At 42.4% G+C, this 18,710-nt stretch overlaps 1 protein-coding gene across 12 annotated transcripts in view; it reads right to left on the bottom strand.

Annotated features, from left to right (window-relative positions):
- The window catches only part of Arhgef11 (Rho guanine nucleotide exchange factor 11), a 114,068-nt gene that overhangs the window by 35,088 nt on the left and 60,270 nt on the right, over positions 1 to 18,710 (bottom strand). For 4 of the 12 annotated variants that reach the window (XM_052180190.1, XM_052180192.1, XM_052180197.1 and 1 more), the window contains exons 2-11: positions 16,982 to 17,073; positions 16,017 to 16,118; positions 14,068 to 14,117; positions 13,406 to 13,463; positions 12,349 to 12,524; positions 11,507 to 11,578; positions 4,715 to 4,834; positions 2,698 to 2,743; positions 2,068 to 2,144; positions 1,220 to 1,357 (exon numbers count right to left, since the gene is read on the bottom strand). In XM_052180190.1, the coding sequence (XP_052036150.1) occupies positions 1,220 to 1,357; positions 2,068 to 2,144; positions 2,698 to 2,743; positions 4,715 to 4,834; positions 11,507 to 11,578; positions 12,349 to 12,524; positions 13,406 to 13,463; positions 14,068 to 14,117; positions 16,017 to 16,118; positions 16,982 to 17,073 (931 nt within the window). The remainder of the gene's footprint in view (positions 1 to 1,219; positions 1,358 to 2,067; positions 2,145 to 2,697; positions 2,744 to 4,714; positions 4,835 to 11,506; positions 11,579 to 12,348; positions 12,525 to 13,405; positions 13,464 to 14,067; positions 14,118 to 16,016; positions 16,119 to 16,981; positions 17,074 to 18,710) is intronic. The other 8 variants (XM_052180193.1, XM_052180191.1, XM_052180189.1 and 5 more) reach the window with 4 other exon arrangements.

The raw sequence follows: 18,710 nt of genomic DNA on the forward strand, positions 1-18,710 counted from the left end.
ATTTAATAAACAGTCAGTGCTTTTGACTGCTGAACCATCTTTCCAGCCCTGAATTTTTATAGTACATGACATTCATATAGTTTGGAATTGAAATGATATAAAAGGGTAAATTGATGTAAAGTTTCTCAGTTTCTGTTCTGAGGCTCCTTGGAGGTGAAACCATTAGCTTCTCACGTATTCATGCAGCGATAGCTCATGCCGGAGGCGTCCTAGTAACATATATGGCACCTTTCTTTTCTATTGTTTTGTGTCTTTCTAGATAAGGCTTTACAAAATCATTTCTAAACACGTATGCTACCTCCTTTACACTTACCTTTACATTCATGGTATGTGATACTGGTTTAATTTGAAGCAGTGACAAATATTCTTTAAAATGAATTTAAGTTTAAGAAAGTAAGCTTAGCCAGGCTTGGTAGCACATGCCTTTAATCCCAGCACCCCAGAGGCAAAAGTATTTAAGTCCAGCCTGGTTTACAGTCAGTTCCAGACCAGCCAGGCTACATAGTAAAACAATGTTTCAAACAAAGGAAAGAAGGAAGGGAGGGAGGGAAGGAGGGAAGAAAGGAAGGAAAGAAGGAAGGAGGGAGGGAAGAAGAAAGAAAAAGCAAGCAAGCAAGCTAGCTAGCTTGAAGAAAATACTAAATAATATTATGAAACTAAAATGTGGATTTGAAAAAAAAAATCAGCATAGTGGTTTTTAGATGCATAGATTCCTGTTGTAGTGAGCCAGTGACTTGTTAGCCTCTATCTGCACCACTCCAGGCAAGCCTACCCACTGTTCTTTGCAGGACTTTGTCTTGAGCCCAAATCCGACTCCCAGAAATCTTCCCTGGACCTGGTTCTACCCCTGAGAGTGGGAGGTCTTTCAAGTCGCATTTTGTACTCTTTGGGCAGTATCAAAGAACCCGAGGTAGCTGCGCGAGGAAAGAACCTAAGCATGCTAAACTTCTGTTTGTTACACCTAAAGATCATCAGCTTTTCCTTAACTTGAGTGGTCTGTCGGAGGCGTCTACTGATTCTTCACCCAGAAGCTGACCTGCCGGACTCCTTACTGCCTCACTCTGTGCTCGGTCTTCTCTGTTCTCTAGGTGACTATCTCAACAGTGTGTTGTCAGAGCAGGTTTAGTCTGACTAGTCAAGATCACATACTGTCGACAGCCTGGCCTAAATCCGAGCTGTGAAAGGACAAAGGCAGACTGGGGTGGCTTGCATCTCTCACCTGGTGGTGGGGCGGGCACACAGCTGCATCTGAGCCCTGTCGCCTGTGGTGCTGGGCCACCCTGGCCAGGATGACAGGGGAAGTTTGCGGGCTGTCTAGTCCAGGATCTGACAATACTGAATTCCGATTCATCAATGACTAAAGGAAGAGAATTTTGTGAGAAGGAACCTCCCTCATCCAGATAATTCTCTGGGGTCAGCCTGCTTTATAAGGACAACCATGCTGACACCACACCCTTGATTATAAATTATCCCACTTAACCTAACAGCTCTGAGGGGACGTTATCTCTCAACCTGCTTTCCACACAAAGAACCAGGCCTCAGAAAGGTCATGAGATGCACTGATGGTCAAAGACTTGTAGCATATATTCAATCCAGGAAGTCTCAGTCACAGTTCACACATGTCACTGCCAAGTGCATCACCTCTTGTGTATGCCAAGCAGCGGTTACGGAGGCCCATACTACAGCCTATTATTTTCTTGGTGGCCTTCCCAGCTATCTATCCTTTTATAGATACCAATCATCTTGTCACTAATAGCCAGGAACAGTCAGAAAAGGACTTGGTGGGGTTCACTAATACTGCCCACCTTTTCACTCCACACTTTACACAACAGAGCCAATCAAATGTGATAAAATACAAGACAGATGATGATCTGGCATGAGGATGCATGTCAAAGTTGCCCAGATCTAGAACACAGTGACTAAATCCCTAGAGCTAGAGTCATGGAGGAGGTACGCAGACGATGGGCTGGGGCCTTCAGTGGCCAGTGAGCCTCGAGCTGCCTAGTGCCCAGGGATGGGACATTGAATGTATAGTTGTAAATGGGCCTTGTGCCTACTGCCACTCACCTCACTGATGGAGGGAAAGCGTTCTGTCCCGGAGTCCAAGCCACTGTCTGCCTCCTGGGAGTCCACAGAGAGGCGGCCTGAAAAGACACCAGGTTAGACAGTTGTAGAAAATATCTCACGTCCTGAGGAACAGACTTTCTTGTGGGCACTAGGCGGGGAGGGAAGCTGCCATCTCTTCTATTGCTAGCTGTCCTTTAACTCTTTCATAGGAAGACTCCCATGATTTCCTGACACACTGGCCTTTTACCCTCTCCATACCCAGCTTTTGCCTACTTCTGCAACTGGGCACAGGACATGTCACTACCCACAATAAGTCTGTGCAATGCCTTTAAAGTCTGTGCAATGCCTTTAAAGCTATTCTTACTCTTCAGCTTATTCCTGACCCTCGTCTGGTCACCACCCCTTTCACAAGTGTTTGTTGACCTCCTAAGTGTCACATGCTGTCAACAAGTTGCTGTCTGGACTTGTCACCTCAGTAGCTCCTGTTTCTTACTTAACTCTTGCTTACTTTTACATACCCAACTGCCCTGTGTACTGGTATCTCTTTTCCTTGTTATTCTAGAATCTGCCTCATTGGGAGAGACCCTCCATGAAGCAGCATCATATATACAAGGGGATGACAGGATTTACCTTCACATGTTCTCTGGCTGGTCTCACCACAGAGTGGAACTATGTCCTAAAAAAGAAAAGACCAAAGGGTGAGAACTGTTTTAGAGCCTCTTCCACTTTCATTCCTTTTCCTAATTAGAGCCATGTTTGTTTTTATAGCAAGTGGCCACCTCTGCTTTATTGCCTGAGAAATGCCTGGCTTAAAGAGATGCTCTCAGAGTGTGTGGTCTGAGAAGGTAGTGACCCAACTTCTTATAGTGGGCAAGGAGCTTGACCATTATTGTAAAACTTAAAAAAAAAAAGTCTCCCTTCACTTACCATCCTGGACTTGAAAACATTTACTTTATTTCACTTAGATACAGGAAAGGTATCCTAACCATCAAGAAATAAAACAGTCCTAAGGCTGCACCGAGGACTATGGGGAACACTGGTATTGGCATGAAGCTATGCCCCAGCCATTGCAGAATAACACTGGCAGCGTTTTACTGTGCACAAAGCATTTTCTTAACTGCATTCAATCTTTCAGCAACTCCAGTAAAAGGCGATTCCCATGTTACAAGTGAGAAGACAGAAAGCTCAGATGTTCAGCAATTGCCATACTTTAAGTGAAAAACAAAAACAAAACAACAACAAAAAAACCCCAAAGCAGGGCTGGAGTCCAAATGACGTGATCTCAGCTCAGAGTCTCAGAATTCATGTCACACAGATACCAACAGTGGCAGCAGCCACACACATGTACAAAGCATGGTGCCAGGGGCATGCTTCAGTTCTGCCAACACCCTACTAGGTAGACTCTGTTGTGTCCTTCCTCTATAAGTGAGAAAACAAAGAGAGGACTCTTAGTGGTTAGGTTACTTAGCCATGAGTCTGAAAGTTGAGGGGAACTAGAGCTTGAAATCAAAACTAAATGGTCTACGCCTATAATCTAAGCCATCCACCACATATGAAAGTTCCTTCAGGAAGTGAATTTGTAAAGTTTATTTGCCTATGCTTTCACCAACTTCTGAACAGGACATTTAAAAAAGAATGTAAAAGCCGGGCGGTGGTGGCGCACGCCTGTAATTCCAGCACTCTGGGAGGCAGAGGCAGGCGGATTTCTGAGTTCGAGGCCAGCCTGGTCTACAGAGTGAGTTCCAGGATAGCCAGGGCTACACAGAGAAACCCTGTCTCGAAAAAACCAAATCAAAAAAAAAAAAAAAAAAAAAAAAAAAAAAAAAAGAATGTAAAACGTCCTAAAATTAAAAAAAAAAAATTGTTGTGTGTACTGGTGTTTTTGCATGCATGCATATATGTGTATCATGTATGTGCAGTGCTCATGGAGGCCAGAGGAGGGATCAGATCCCTTGGAACTGAAGTTACAGACAGTTGTGAGCTACCATGTGGGTACTGGGAAACGAACCTGTGTCTTCTGGAAGAGCAATCAGTGCTCTCTCAACTGCTGAGCCATCTCTCCAGCTCTACCTCAAACAATTTCTATGAGTTTGGGGAAATTCTCTTCCTAGATACTATGATTTCCTAAGGTTAGTTCTTACTTACCCAAAGAACTGAGGCTTGATGTTTACAAGCAAGACACTCATAGTAAAGTCCCTGATGAGGAGAATAAACAACTTCCTCCTACGTGGCATTTTCTACAGAATGCATTTAGATCCTTCTCTACTTTACTGAGGTGGAGGAAGGCACGTATGTTCCTTTGAGGAGATCCTCAGAGAAAAAGCTACCAGATAAATGGCAAGTGATACCAGAGTAGGAATACACATTTTGAGGAAACTATTCAGAAGAGAAGAGTAATTAGCAGATTAAAGCAGACCTTCTAATTTAGCTTTTTTTTTTTTTTTGCATGTTTTTTTACAAGGAGGGCATGAAACAACAGGCTTTGGTATCTCATGGTATCTCTATGTATCCCAGGTAGGTATTACAATAGTGTCAGCCTCTGTGGTGCTAGTTCTGCCGTGGCCCCAGAGGCTTTCTGTCCTGCTCTCCTCCTACACTAGTCTGACTGCATGGAGCTGTTCCTGAAGCAATGCCTACTACCACTCACCACTAAGCCACCAGTCTCCTGCTGGATCTTCAGCTGTAACTGAGTGACTCGCCGCCGGGCACCTTCGATTTGCTCTTCTAGCAGGCTGGCGGGGTTCCGACTATACACCTCATAGATACGCTAGAGAGGGGTAAGAAGGAGGAGGAAGAAGAGGAGGAGGAGAGGAAAAGGTAGAGGGGTGGTTAGTAGAAGACAGCTGACTCACCAGCAGTAAGAACAGTAGTTATCACAAAACAAGAAGAGAGAAGAGATTTCTGTCTGTTATAGATGCCTGCCATTCCACCATCATTTAGGATCAGAAAAAGGGGTAACTGATGAGAGGCAGAATGTATGAAGCAGCTGAGAGAGGAAACAAACCAACCAACAAACTAAAAAGCCTGCCCTTTACTCACCTATATTTAAGGGCTGGATGAGGTTTGCATGAGATCTTCCATAACTCAACAGTCAAGTGTAAAAATACTGAAATGACTATTCAAATCACTACGCAGATAATGGTAGGGCAAATGTAACAATGGAAATCTCAAATAAGGAGAGGAAAAGCTTACAGAAGCCTTGCTCATCATCAGAAGCTCCTGAAGAGCAGCCATCCACCTCTCCTAATGTATCTGCAGCATGCAGCGGAGTGAGAGCACAGGCTGAGAAGACTGTCACTAGACCCTGGCCCCTACTGGGTGGGCTTGGGCAAGCCTGAATACAGGTGTCAAGAAGGGAGATGACATTATTTACATCATGCGATGACCCTAAGATCTGAATACGACTAGGTAACATGCTTGCCACATTGGCTGTGGCAGCTTTTTGCTGAAATGTTTTTGTACAAAAGGAATTACTAGCAAAGCTTACTAGTTAAACGATGAAGTTAGGTCTATATATTCACCAACTTCATCTGAAGCTTCCTGCTACCTGCCAACCTCATTAAAATTCCTTACATTTTACATTTATCTGTTCCACGCTACCAGAGCCCAAACATTTGTCTCAGCAGATAATGTCATCTGAGAACTTCTCCAACATTGCTCTACTTTAAAACATCTGCATCTGTACTGGCTGGTTTTATCTGTTAACTTGACAGAAGCTGGAGTTATCACAGAGAAAGGAGCCTCTCTTGAGGAAATGCCATCATGAGATCAAGCTGTAAGGCATTTTCTTAACTGGTGATCAAGGGTGGAGGGCCCATCCCATTGTAGGTGATGCCATCCCTGGGCTGGTGGTCCTGGGTTCTATAAGAAAGCAGGGTGAGCAACCCAGGGGAAGCAAGCCCGTAAGCAGCACCCTTCCATGGCCTCTGCATCAGCTCCTGCCTCCAAATTCCTGCCCTGTGTGAGCTATAGTCTTGACTTCCTTTGGTGGTGAACAGCATTGTGGAAGTGTATGCTGAATGAACTCTTTCCTCTCCAACTTGCTTCTTGGCCATGTTTTGTGCAGGAATAGAAACCCTGGCTAAGACAGCATCCATCTCTCCTTGTGACTCAGAATTTGCATCTTTTATCACTCCAAACCACTCTGATCGCTTTGAATGTTCTTTAGACATCAGATACATTTAAAATTTTTCAAATGGTTCCTTCCCTTTATCCTACCTTTTAAAGACACCCCCAAATTCCCTAAATTAAGAGCAAATTACCACAATAAAATTATTTCTACCAATCTAGATCATTTTTTTTTTCAGCCACAGCCCCATTTTTCTTCTTTTCCCTAACACTTCAGCAACTACCCTTTAAAAGATCAAATAGCAGTAAATGATACAAATGATACAGACACTGGATGCTGGCACAGTGACACAGATATATACAAATCTTTAATCCACTTTCAGGTTTCTCTCCTCTGAGTTGGTGTGTTGGCTGACTTCAGCCAGATCCCAGCTTCAGTGATTTTCTTGTTGCTGAGGCTATCTGAAGTTCCTTTCTCCAGAGCCATTTCCCAGAGGATAGACAGACTACCTAGATGCCTCACAGGCATGCTCAGTTCGGACCCAATGCTGACCTTTAATTTCATCCTATAAGCCTTGCTCCTGTGCCCTGTTTGACTCTGCCCATGGCACCCAGGCACCAAACTCAGAGCCATCCTTTACTCTTTCTCTTCTTAGCATATAGTTTAAGTTTCCCTGATGTGACTTCTGACCTGTTCTCTTTTTCATTATAGTGTTCCTGTCAAGTCTGCCATCATCTCATACTAAGAACATCCCCCACCAAGGCTTCCTTATGTCAAGTGCGTGTGCCTCAGGGCATGTATGTGCAGGGGCCTGCGAAGGCCAAAGCGCCCAGGAGTCTTTGAAAATGGAGCTACAGGCAGTTGCAAGTGTCCCCATGTGGGTGCTGGGAACTTAGTCTGGGTCCTCTGCAGGAACAGCAAGTGCTCTTAAAAATAGAATCATCTCTCCAGCTCCCAAAACACACTTCTCTCAAGAAAACTGTTTTGAAAATCTTTGATTAATTCCCATAGCCTTTAGGAGAAATTCCAAGATCTTTAAGTGACCCAAATCACATGCCAACCACTGTCCTCTTCTGTCATTTCAATGTTCTGGTCACAGCAGTATGAACCCAATTCAATTATCACCTCAGGAAAGCACTGATTGATAACTGCATACATTACTCATTCTTTCAGGCTTCTATGGTGCCCAAGAATTATTTTAAAATTTGCCACTGAGATATAATTCACATAATTTAAACTTATTGAAAGTGTACAATACAGAGTTTTTAGTATATCACACAATTGTGTACGCATTCTATCAAATCCCAGCACATCCTCATTGCTTCAATAAGACAGCTGGTTCCTGTAAGCAGTCACTGTCAAAGTACCGCTCCTGCTTTCCAGCTTCTGGTAACTGGGAATCTGTTTGTTTCTGAGCATTTGTCTATTCTGTACATTCCACACATATACAACACACACAACATTTATGGGCTTTTGTCTGGCTTCATTCACTTAGAATGTCTTCAGGGTTCTTCCATTTGTAGCATGCATCCATTCTTTTTTATGGCTAAATGTCCTACTATGTTAAAGATAAACCATATTTTTCTTATCAGTTGATAGATTCCAGGTTGGTTTTTTAAAAAAAGATTTATTTATTATTATATGTAAGTACATTATAGCTATCTTCAGACACACAAGAAGAGGGCATCAGATCTCATTACGGATGGTTGCAAGCTACCCTGTGGTTACTGGGATTTGAACTCAGGACCTTCGGGAGAGCAGTCAGTGCTCTTAACCACTGAGCCATCTCTCTAGCCCTCTAGGTCATATCCTTTTGGCTATTAGAAAGACAGTTGTCATGAATGTTCATGTACACATTTTTGTGTGAATATGAATTTTCAATTCTACTTGGCATTTATGTACAAGTGGATTTATCTGGTTACACAGTATCCTGCCTAACATTTCCACATGACTGCATTCTTTTATATTCCCACTGTCAGTGATGCAAACAGACTGGGACAGTAAACTTGCAGACAAAACATGAAAACATTCCTTAGGTTTGTCTAGGCTCTTCCCAGCATGCTACTCTCCATTTTTTGGCTATAAAGACCCCGGTGGCTGTGGTGGCTGTGAAGCAGTAGTCTTGTCATTTGGAGAAGCAGTCCATCTTCTCACATGCTCACTGGCCACATGGAGTTCTTTCATTGCATTTTTAGGGATGTTTGTCACTACATAACCTAGACTGGCTTCCAAACTGCAATCCTGCCTCAGACTCCCAAGTGTTAGAATTACAGCTATATGTCATAATGCCAGCAAGTATCTTCTTTAGAGAACTGTTTAAATTCTTCGTTAATTTTGTTTAGAATAAGAACAAACTTATGGGGCTGGAGAGATGTCTCTGGAGTTAAGAGCATTGTTACTCTTCCAGAGGATCTGACATTCTCTTCTGAGTTTTTAGAGTACCTGCACATACACATTCTTAAAAAAATATTAAAGTGCTTTTAACTGGGAGACAGAGGCAGGTAGATCTTTGAGTTCCAGGCTAGCTTGGTCTACAGAGTGAGTTCCAGGAGAGCTAGGGGTACCCTATCTTGGAAAACCAAAATCAAAACCAACCAAAAAAACCAACAAAGCTTATATTTTTAATTAATCAGCTTTCTACCTAAAGTTGGTTTTGTGTTTTGTTTTTGTTGTTGTTGTTTTGTTGTCTTATTTTAGTTGTTGTTTGCTTGCTACTAGTATTTTGTATGAACTGAATCTAGGCAAGTGTTCTACCACTGAATAAAAAGTCATATCCTTTGCCATTTTTTTTTTTAAAATATAAGTACACTGTAACCATCTTCAGATACACCAGAAGAGGCCATTACAGATGGTTGTGAGCTACCACTTGGTTGCTGGGAATTGAACTCAGTACTTCTGGAAGAGCAGCCCGTGCACTTAACTGCTCCATCTCTCCTGGCCACTAGCCAATTTTTTTTAAACTATGTTGTCTTTTTTTTTTTAAATTATTTTATTATTTTATATGTATAGGTATGGTGTCTGCATGGATGTCTGTGTACCATGTGCATGCAGGGCCCACTGAAGTCAAAAGAGAGCACTAGATACTTTGGAACTGGAGTCACAGTTGTGAGCTGCCATGTAGGTGCTAGGAGTTGAACCCGGGTCCTTTGGAAGAGAAGCCAGTGCTTTTAACTGCTGAGCCATCTCTCCAGTCCCATTATTTGTCTTTTTACTCTTACACATTCTGGTAATTGTACCCTTAGCAGATGTTTTAGATAGGGTTTTACTGCTATCAAGGCAAGTTTTATAAAGGACAACATTTAATTGGGGCTGGCTTACAGGTTCAGAGGTTCAGTTCATTATCATCAAGGTGGAAGCAGGGCAGCGTCTAGGCATGCATAGTGGGGGAGGAGCTGAGAGTTCTACACCTTCATCTGAAGGCTGCTAGTGGAATACTGACTTCCAGGCACCTAGGGTGAGGGCCCACAGTGACACACCCACTCCAACAGGGTCACACACTGGGCCTAGCATATACAAACCATCACAGTAGATATGTGACTGTGAGATATTTCTTTTCTTCTGTGAGCTGCCTTTTTATTTTATTTTATTCCTTTATATACATATTTTAATTTTGATGATATCTATCTATCTTTTTGGGGAATCATTTGTGTTTTTGATAGCATAGAGAAACCAGTGGCTAATCCAAGGTTATGAAGATTCATACTCATGTTTCCTACAAGGAAGGTTCGTATTTTTCTTTGCTCATGACTTATAATATCTAATATAACATAAATACTGTGTAGCCACAATCCTGAGGAAATAATGACAAGAAAACCATATGTACATATCCGGCTCAGATGCCAGACCCCTCTTCCCCATCTCTCTGGAGTTTTATACTCTTGTTTGTTGCAACTTTAGTAATCTATTCTTAATTAAGTTTTGTTAATTACATGAGATAAGGATACAGATTAATTCTGTTTGTACATATCCAGGCACTATCTGTTGAAGAGACAAACACTATTGAATTGTCTTAGTACCTTTGTTGGAAATGAGTTGCTGTAGATGTATGAATTTTATACACAAATCTGAATTCTAGTCCATTGACCTGTTATGTCTAGCACTGTATTATAGCAGTGTCTTAGGAATCCAATGTGAATATACAAGTACCAATTTACAACACAGTGTGTCTTCAATTATCCCATCATGTCTATGGCACTCCTGTACCTCCTTCAGGAAAAGGACAGCTCTCATTGGTCTCTGTGACCACGCTAACTCCTGCCTCTAAGGCTACCTTCACTCATGGCTCTCACAGAACACTCAGCAGACCGCAAGAGCACAGCGCTTGCTAAGTGTGTTTTCACACCTCCATGCCTGTGACCTAAACCGTTTTCTCACTAACATTCCCCAAACTCCTTTTTTGTTTATTTTTGAGTCAGGGTCACTCTATGTAGCCTTGGTTAGTCTGAAACTCACCATGTAGACCAGACAGACCTTATATTTACTTGGTTCACTTGGTTCACTCTCCCAAGTACTAGAATAAAGGTTATGTGCTACCATTCCTGGTTTCCTCCATTTCTTTTTGTCTGCTAAAGTTCCACTCTTCCAAACCCAAGCAAACACTATTTTTACTGAAAAGCTTTTACATGCCATTATAATTGTTCTTCCTTTACATTTTTATTATAAACTTTTTGTTCTTCCTACTTTCCTCTTACTAGAATTTGACATTTCCCCCACTAGATTTTAAGTACATTGAAAGTAAGAACTACCTCATCTCCTTTTTGTATATTACAGAAACTAAAGTGATGTTTTATGTATAATAAATATTTATAACATGACCTATTCCAGCCAAATAAATCTTCTTGGTCTCTGTGGCCATCATTTTCTGGCCTGGTAGTCTCTCTTCATCCTCTCCGTCATCAATCTAGACCAGCACTCTACTCACCACTACCTCCCAGGTTACCTTTCACTTCCTTGGATTCGGTCCTCCCTCCTGCTAGTTTCTCACTTTAGTTTCTTTTCTTATTTATTTATATCTCATCTAGCTAGCCATCCTCCTAATGGATTAACCATGGGATGCTTGGGGTGCTATCTACTCACCCCCTGGTCTGCTTTAACAAATTCTATTGGCCAAAGGCAACCCTTTAATGGTCTCGAGATAGTACTTTTTTGTTTCCTGGGAACTGAACCAAGGACCTCAAGTATGTGCTCTACCACTGGGCTATATACAAACAGCCCTAAGGTTTTACTATAATTGGATATGGTCTACAAAATTAATAAAAACTTAATTTTGTTACAAAAAATAAAAACTTATGTTGCACACATTGGTAGATTGCTGTGATAAGGATAATCTCAGGAAGGCTATCGCCAGTCTATCTTTAACAGTGATCTCACCTGTAACTCTTTTTCCTCCTGCCTTAGCATATTCCTGAGGATTTGAGTGGCGTGCTTTTGGACTTCAGGATCCTAGGAATGGAAATGTAACAGTGTGAGACCTGGAGACTAGCTCAGTAGCTTAATTCTCTTATATCTGCTCATTCCTAGGTTAGGAAAGGTGTTGAGAGTAGAAACTTAGTCATGAGTATACTCTGGATAATGTAACACCTTGCTGGAATGCAATTAAAAAAAAATCTTAATTTTTTTTTAACTTTACTACTGAGCTTAGATATCCTGGCTATAATCAGCTTTACTGGTTCAATCTTCTATTCAATTTGGAAACCTGTTCCTTATCCATATCTGCATCTTGCCACCGTCTAGTCTTTACACTACAAGAGTAGGCCATTCCACTCTTGAGGGCTGCCTTCTACCTATTTTTGTTCTTTTCGACTCTTCCTCTCCTGACTGTCCTCTGTATTGCACCCGTCCAGGCAGCCCCCTTGCTCTGGGAAGAAATCTCCTCTTTGAATTTCAAGCACACCCTCACACCACCAATTGGCAATAATCTCTAACAGATGTTCTTGTCCATGCCTGGGGCCCAGATAGGAAGAGTACCTGACATCCTCTGTATGTTTTCACACAGTGAGGAAAACACTGAACACGCTACTATAAAATCACATATGCAGAGGAGTAGGGCATAAGGCATGACCGTTCTTTTATGCAGATTGCATTTTCAACTTTTTGGTGGCATTCACATGTTGCTTTGGCCTATCTCTGCTTCCCACAACCCTGTTTAAGTTCCGAGGAGGGAGATCGGCAGAATCTCTAGAGTGATCAGCAGGCATCTGGAAAACTATTACCTGTAGAGGTTTGGGTCCAGTAATGTGTTGTGGAGGTGGCAAGGGTGGAGGAGGTGGTGGAGGAATCGTGGGGTTAACTCTGGGCCCTCCTGCCAGAGATGGGTTCTGCTGGAGCCCAGAGACACCGATGGAGGAAGGAGAAGAGCCCAGGAGGGTAAGGGCAACGTAGGCGCCAGCTAGAAGGAAGGAAGAGGAGGCTTGCTTGAGTACCAGTGCTCTCTTAGTTAAGCACAAAGAAAACGTCTTTCTCTTTTCATTAAGCCTCACCATCCTGAAGACTAAAATCTCATTTTTAAAGTTCTAGCCATTTCTGATTTCTGTCCTGCCCTGTACCAACCAAGTTCTCCTTTCTTCACATAGAGACCCCAACCAAAATCTCAACCATAAATATCTCTGGAAACATTCCCTGTGAGCTATTTCATCCAAACTGCCCACATTCTCTGTTTTGTTTTTTGAGGTAGTCTTTCAATGTACCTCAAGACCTGAGAATGACCTTAAACTCAAGATTCTCCTGCCTCAGTCTGGGTGCTGGGACTGACTGTATGGGTGCACTACCATGCCCAGCTTCCTTTTTTATCTCACTAAACTGAACCTATGGGAAGTGCAGCACACCGCCTGCCCAGTTCACAACAGGCCCTCTAAATTCGAGCCTTCCACTCTCCCAAGGCTGCCCACGTTCATCAGTTACTTCCTTAGTATTCCGTCTGATTATCTGTATAGACTCACTTGGCAGGTATTCCTGGCTAGAATATTTTTGCCTCTCTTCTGCTTCCATAGGTAGAATGTGAATGTAACAGATGACAATTAAATGAAGTGTTCTTAGTAGGATATGATCAGGAGAGGCAAAATGATGTGCTACAAATGAAGATGAATAGCATATACTTGATATCACGCTAGGGGTTTGCAGCAGTTTAAGTTGATCACTCATGTTAAGACTAAAGATGTGGTTTCAGCTGTCTCCGTATCTATAAATGACGCCTTAAGGGTCAGTAAACCTGATTTGTTCCAGAGTCTACCAAGTCCTATTTTTGTACTTGTTATGCCCTAAGCAACTCACATTTGATAAGCTTCACCACCTCCAGGTGTGAGCTATTGGTCACCATGGTGCCGTTTACCTGTTGGAGGGACAAATAACATTGAATATTAGCAGTGTGAACCTTTTTCCAAGTTGAAAATGTCATTTTCTTAGGCTATTTCCCAGTGCTTTTCAGTTACCTCTGACTACTTGTTTACTCAAATTGATATTATCAGTTTGTTCCAAGCTGGCTCTAAGTTTTCAGGGATAAGAGCCATGTTCTCCACTCACTGACTTTTTCAGTTACATCTGTGTATATCAACTGGCTCTAAGGGTCTCTTCCTTACTAGAGGGGTTGAGGTCTCTGCTGTTAGGATTTCTTTAATGTAGCCAGGACTCAACTCTGCAAAGACAGACCTAAATCCAGAAGATTATCTCATGCCAACACCGTGGAAGGCAGACTAAGAACTCAAGGGCTTGGGTCCTTCACTAGCTGCAGGTGCTTCCTCTTAACCCCATTTTTTGTCTTTTGTGAAATAGGGATAACTGAGAACACAGAAGCTGGCTATCTTCATCCCTCTTCCCTGTTATGTATGGTACTGCCTGAGAGTTAGAAATGAAATGAAGTAGGAGATAGGCCACAGCACTGGACAGCTCCTGAACCTGCACCACTGTAAGACGGGGGAGAGGTCAAGCTTACTTACTTTGATGATCCGGTCACCCTCTTTCACACCAGCTTTCATGGCTGCACCTCCTGAGGAAGAAGAGCTGGTCAGCAGAGTCCTATAGCCACTCCTAACAGCCACCAGATCTACACCACACCACAGTCCTCCTTACATCATCTGCTCTGAAATTTTATATCAGAATGTTAAATCCTGGGTGGACATCCAATTCTGGCCCAGCAACATGAGGCCTTTTAATCTGGAGTGTACTACATTAGGTCACACCTGCTGCTTTGCTCTTCACCTAGTGTAGAGAAGAGAGCTCAGACAACCACCTAATGTGGGGCACAGGTATGACTAGGCTTGGAGAAGAGTATACTTTTATTTGAATGTTTTAAGATCAGGTAAGAGTAATTCTTATTATCCCATAGAAAACACAATTATACTGTACTGAATATAGTTAGTAAATAAAGTAATAAGAATTAGAGAAGTAGATTAAAACAATAGCTTTCAAACTGGTGGCTTATAATTCTTGAGAAGTTCATAAAGATAATTCTCTGGGTTCTTATCATTAGAGATAATGATATAACATTCTACTAAACAGATTTTCAATTCATTGATAGTCTCTTCATTTGAGGTGGACCATATTAAGGTCTTCTGATATCAGCTGACCAAAGAGGAGCTCAGAAGACCTTGCTCTTGACCTGGAGGGTGCAGAGTTTTGGTTCACCATATGGTTGTAAATAGCTTCTATTCTTAACTTTAATTTATATTCAAGAAGCACACGGAAACAACAACAAAAACAAGTTAATGAGAAACATAAACATTATATTTTATAAATTTGTCCCAAGATGATCATTAAATCTTGTAATTTGTATTTATCTGCTAAACCCCTCATAAAGTACATCTAGATGCTCTTAGTATATCAAGTCTACCTTTCATTTTAGCTTTCAATTATGGAACTAAGATTGCCCTCATGTAAAATGTACTATTTGAGGCTGGAGAGATGTCTCAGTGGTTAACAGCACTTGCTACTTTTGCAGAGGTCCTGGGTTGGTGCCCAGAACAGTGAATGGTTCTGGGCACCAACTGTAACTACCTATAACTCCAGTTCCAGGGAATCCCATGCCCTCTTCTGGCCTCTGTGGCCAGATTTTATATTATTATTGTTATTATTATTGTTTTTCAATTATTATTATTATTGTTGTTGTTGTTGTTTTTCAAGTCTGTGTTTTTGTGTGTAGCCCTGGCTGTCCTGGAACTCACTTTGTAGATCAGGCTGCCTCCAAACTTAGAGACTGGTCTGCTCCTACCTGCCAAGTGCTGGGATTAAAGGTGTATGCCCAAATACCTGGTGGGTTTTGCTTGCTTGTTTTGTTTTTTCAAACAGGGTCTCACTATGTAGCTTTGGCTACCCTGGAACTCAATACATAGACCAGGTTGACCCTAAATATAGAGAGAGATCCACCTGCTTCTGCCTCTCAAGTGCTGGGATTAAATGTATGTGCTACAACTCAAGTTTAACATTTTTTTTTTCAAGACAGGGTTTCTCTGTATAGCCCTGGCTGTCCTGGAACTCACTCTGTAGACCAGGTTGGCCTTGAACTCAGAAATCCGCCTGCCTCTGCCTCCCAGAGTGCTGGGATTATAGGCATGTGCCACCACCACCCGGCAACATTTTTTAAATTACCAGTTATTAGAAGTAACCTGATATTTATATATTCAGGTAAGATAGCTATTTCCTCTCTAATTTCAAGTTATTTGCCAGTAGATTTCCACTTTATTTTTTTTTTTTTTTTGGTATATATGTGTGTAAATCACAAAGTACTTTATCACTTGGCTTCTGTGATGCAACCAAGAATTCTAGACTAACTCAATTACCCTTCCCTTAGGATCCCCCATTTAAACAGTCTCCAAGTCGTGCAGCATTATCACACACACAATGCCTTTAAAGAACTGTCCACTCTTGACAGGAGGGTCACAACACTTACCAGGGCGCACAGACTGCACCAGCACGATGCGATCTCCACTAACTGTGAAGCCAAAGCCATGCTGGTCCTTTTGGATGATGACACAGCGCTGAACAAGACCTGCTGGGTAGGGAGAGGAGTTTGGCAGGCAGTCTCATTGGAAGGCCAGTGTAGCCAAGCCAGTAAATTGCTTTTTAACGATGCCTTCCAAGATTAATCCAATTACCCAGATTCACCCTGTCCACATATACTGCTCTAGTATATAGCATTCTCAGTGACTAGTAAAAACCATAATTAACCCTGTAATCCATGAGAGGTGACCCTTCTCTGAAGTGCTGAAATAGCTGTCCCTTTAGGCCTGTATGGATGAGACTGATTGAAGAAGGGGTAGAGCTAAGTCTAGCTGTGCTCAAGACTATAGTAAAGACGAGCAACCCCTGTGTTGATTGGAGATTTTACATTGTTACACCCAGTGACCACAGCAATTGGGCCATCAAAGCTTGTTGACTGGTGCTACAGACCTGGATAAATCATGAAGGTGATTTTGGTGTTTCCTTGCCAAATACAGAGAATGACAAATGCCAGGAGAAACCCTTTTATGCATATCACTATTTATGCATAATATATGCCACTGTCTTTGCTGTGGACCTTTACCAGACACTGCACATATGTGACAGAACTCTGGGATGACAGCGGCATGGGCCTAGAGTTATAACATAACTGTTCCAAGCCTCAATGCTGTCTCCAAGAAGTATGAGGTTAGGCAAGTTTCCTAACTTTTCTCTCTACTTCAGTTTTCTTGGCTACAAGAAAAGTATATAAAACCCATTTCCTAGGTTGGTATAAGGAGGTAAATGCTATAAACCTCCTAACATAAAACCCAATTCACACATGTCATGTCAACATAAAGTTAGGTGTTTTACACATGACTGTATAGGATTTCTCTATAGGGGCACACACCAGTGTCTATGTGCTGACATTGTTACCTGTTGTCTCAGAGGCGTCAGAGGGCTGGCGGTGGTGAGAAGGGGATGCTCGATCAGGTGTAGAATCTCCCAGAGAAGACAGGCTACTTAACCTGGAGAAGGAGTAAAGGAAACACATTAGTGAGCTGAGCAGGGAGGGGCCAGTGGAAGGAGGATCTGTTAAATGGGGCCCAGAGTCTTCAACAATGAAAGATAACCCGCCCACCTTGCAACCTGGTCATCCCAATAGGATATTAGTCATGTGTTCTATACTGCTGGCAACACCACCTATCTGGAATCCTGACTGGGCAGGGCAAGTATGGTCTCTTTAATACTCAGCAGGGTATGAAAAGAAATACCATTTGTAGAGTCAGACAACAAAGAGACAACAGCAATGATTGCGCAAACATACATGCTTGCTGGGTCTTACCAGGATGCAATGGGGCTGATGGAACAGAACGGAGCAGCAGAGAAAAATGAATGCAAGAAAAACAAACAACTAGTTAGTGTTAGGTGATGATCTGCAAAAGAGGAGACTGGAAGGATACGGTGGGCCAGACACGTACAGAGGCCTCCATAAACACAGCAGAGCACTGAATGACTTCATCTCTTTGTCCCTGAAAGTCTCACCTCTCTAAGATGGTGCCTGGACATTTAGTATTACGGAACTAGGGAATTGAAAACTTGCACCCTTGATCTTTAAAGACTAGGAGCATGTCAATAGCTTGAGCTTCTGAAAAGTCCATTTATCTTCTGGATCCTTGTGAAGTATAGGAATCTGCTCTGTTGGTGACCATGTACTCCAACCTCACAATCTCCCATCTCCATGCCGGCTTGTGCATACTGCTCAGAGATTAAGACCCTCAGCCTTCTACGTACCACATTTCACCAACCAACACATTCCTTTCTTGATGTCTTCTATAATTAGGGAAGATACAGGAACAGGAAACAAACTCAGAACACTGCTGTGGCCTGGCTTTTTAGAATGTGCACAAGTTCACAGCTCCAGAAGCAGTAGCTGCTGCCTCAGGAAGGGGCGGTTCCCATCTTAGCTGCAGAGTGACTAAGTGGAAGCTTATGCACAGAATCACTGCACAATGGCAGAATACCAGAGAGCATGATCTCATGTCTATAGAACAATGTAGAATTTGTCCTTATAAAGAATGATTTCTATGATGTTTTATTATGGGAAAAGAGAATCAAGTGGACATTTAAAGCAGTAGATAAAAAGGAAAAGATGGCATTTGCATATTTGTAAACATCTGCTGCATCTTTATACTGTGTAAGAGAAACAATAGTGGTTTCTCTGAGGTGGAAAGGGGTTGGCCAAGGAACAGGCAGCAGGCTGGAGACCTCTCAGCATACTCTTTGCTATGCTTACTTCCGAACTGTGTTAAGATATTACTAACTATTCACAAGAGCCAGATGATGTTGTGGATGGCCCTGGGCTTGTATTTTGATGCCAATTCTACTCCTCAGAGGGGCTGCAGATGAGGAGTTGCCTTGTGAACCTTGTCCGTGCCTTAACTTTTCAAGTAAAGGCTTGAGCCAATGGTTGGGCAGGAGGAAGTGGGAGGAGCTGAGAGTCTAGGGGAGGAGCGATGGGGGGATAAACAGGAAAGAGAGGAGCTACAGGGATGAATGGAGAGGTGGCAGAGCTAGAGAGGGAAGCTCGTGGCCTGGAGAAACCACAAGTTATATGGGATAATATAGATGGAAATAGAGTAGTGTAGTGGGAGATCTGCCCAAT

This window comes from Apodemus sylvaticus, chromosome 4 (assembly GCF_947179515.1).
Source record: "Apodemus sylvaticus chromosome 4, mApoSyl1.1, whole genome shotgun sequence".
NCBI classification, from domain to species: domain Eukaryota; kingdom Metazoa; phylum Chordata; class Mammalia; order Rodentia; family Muridae; genus Apodemus; species Apodemus sylvaticus.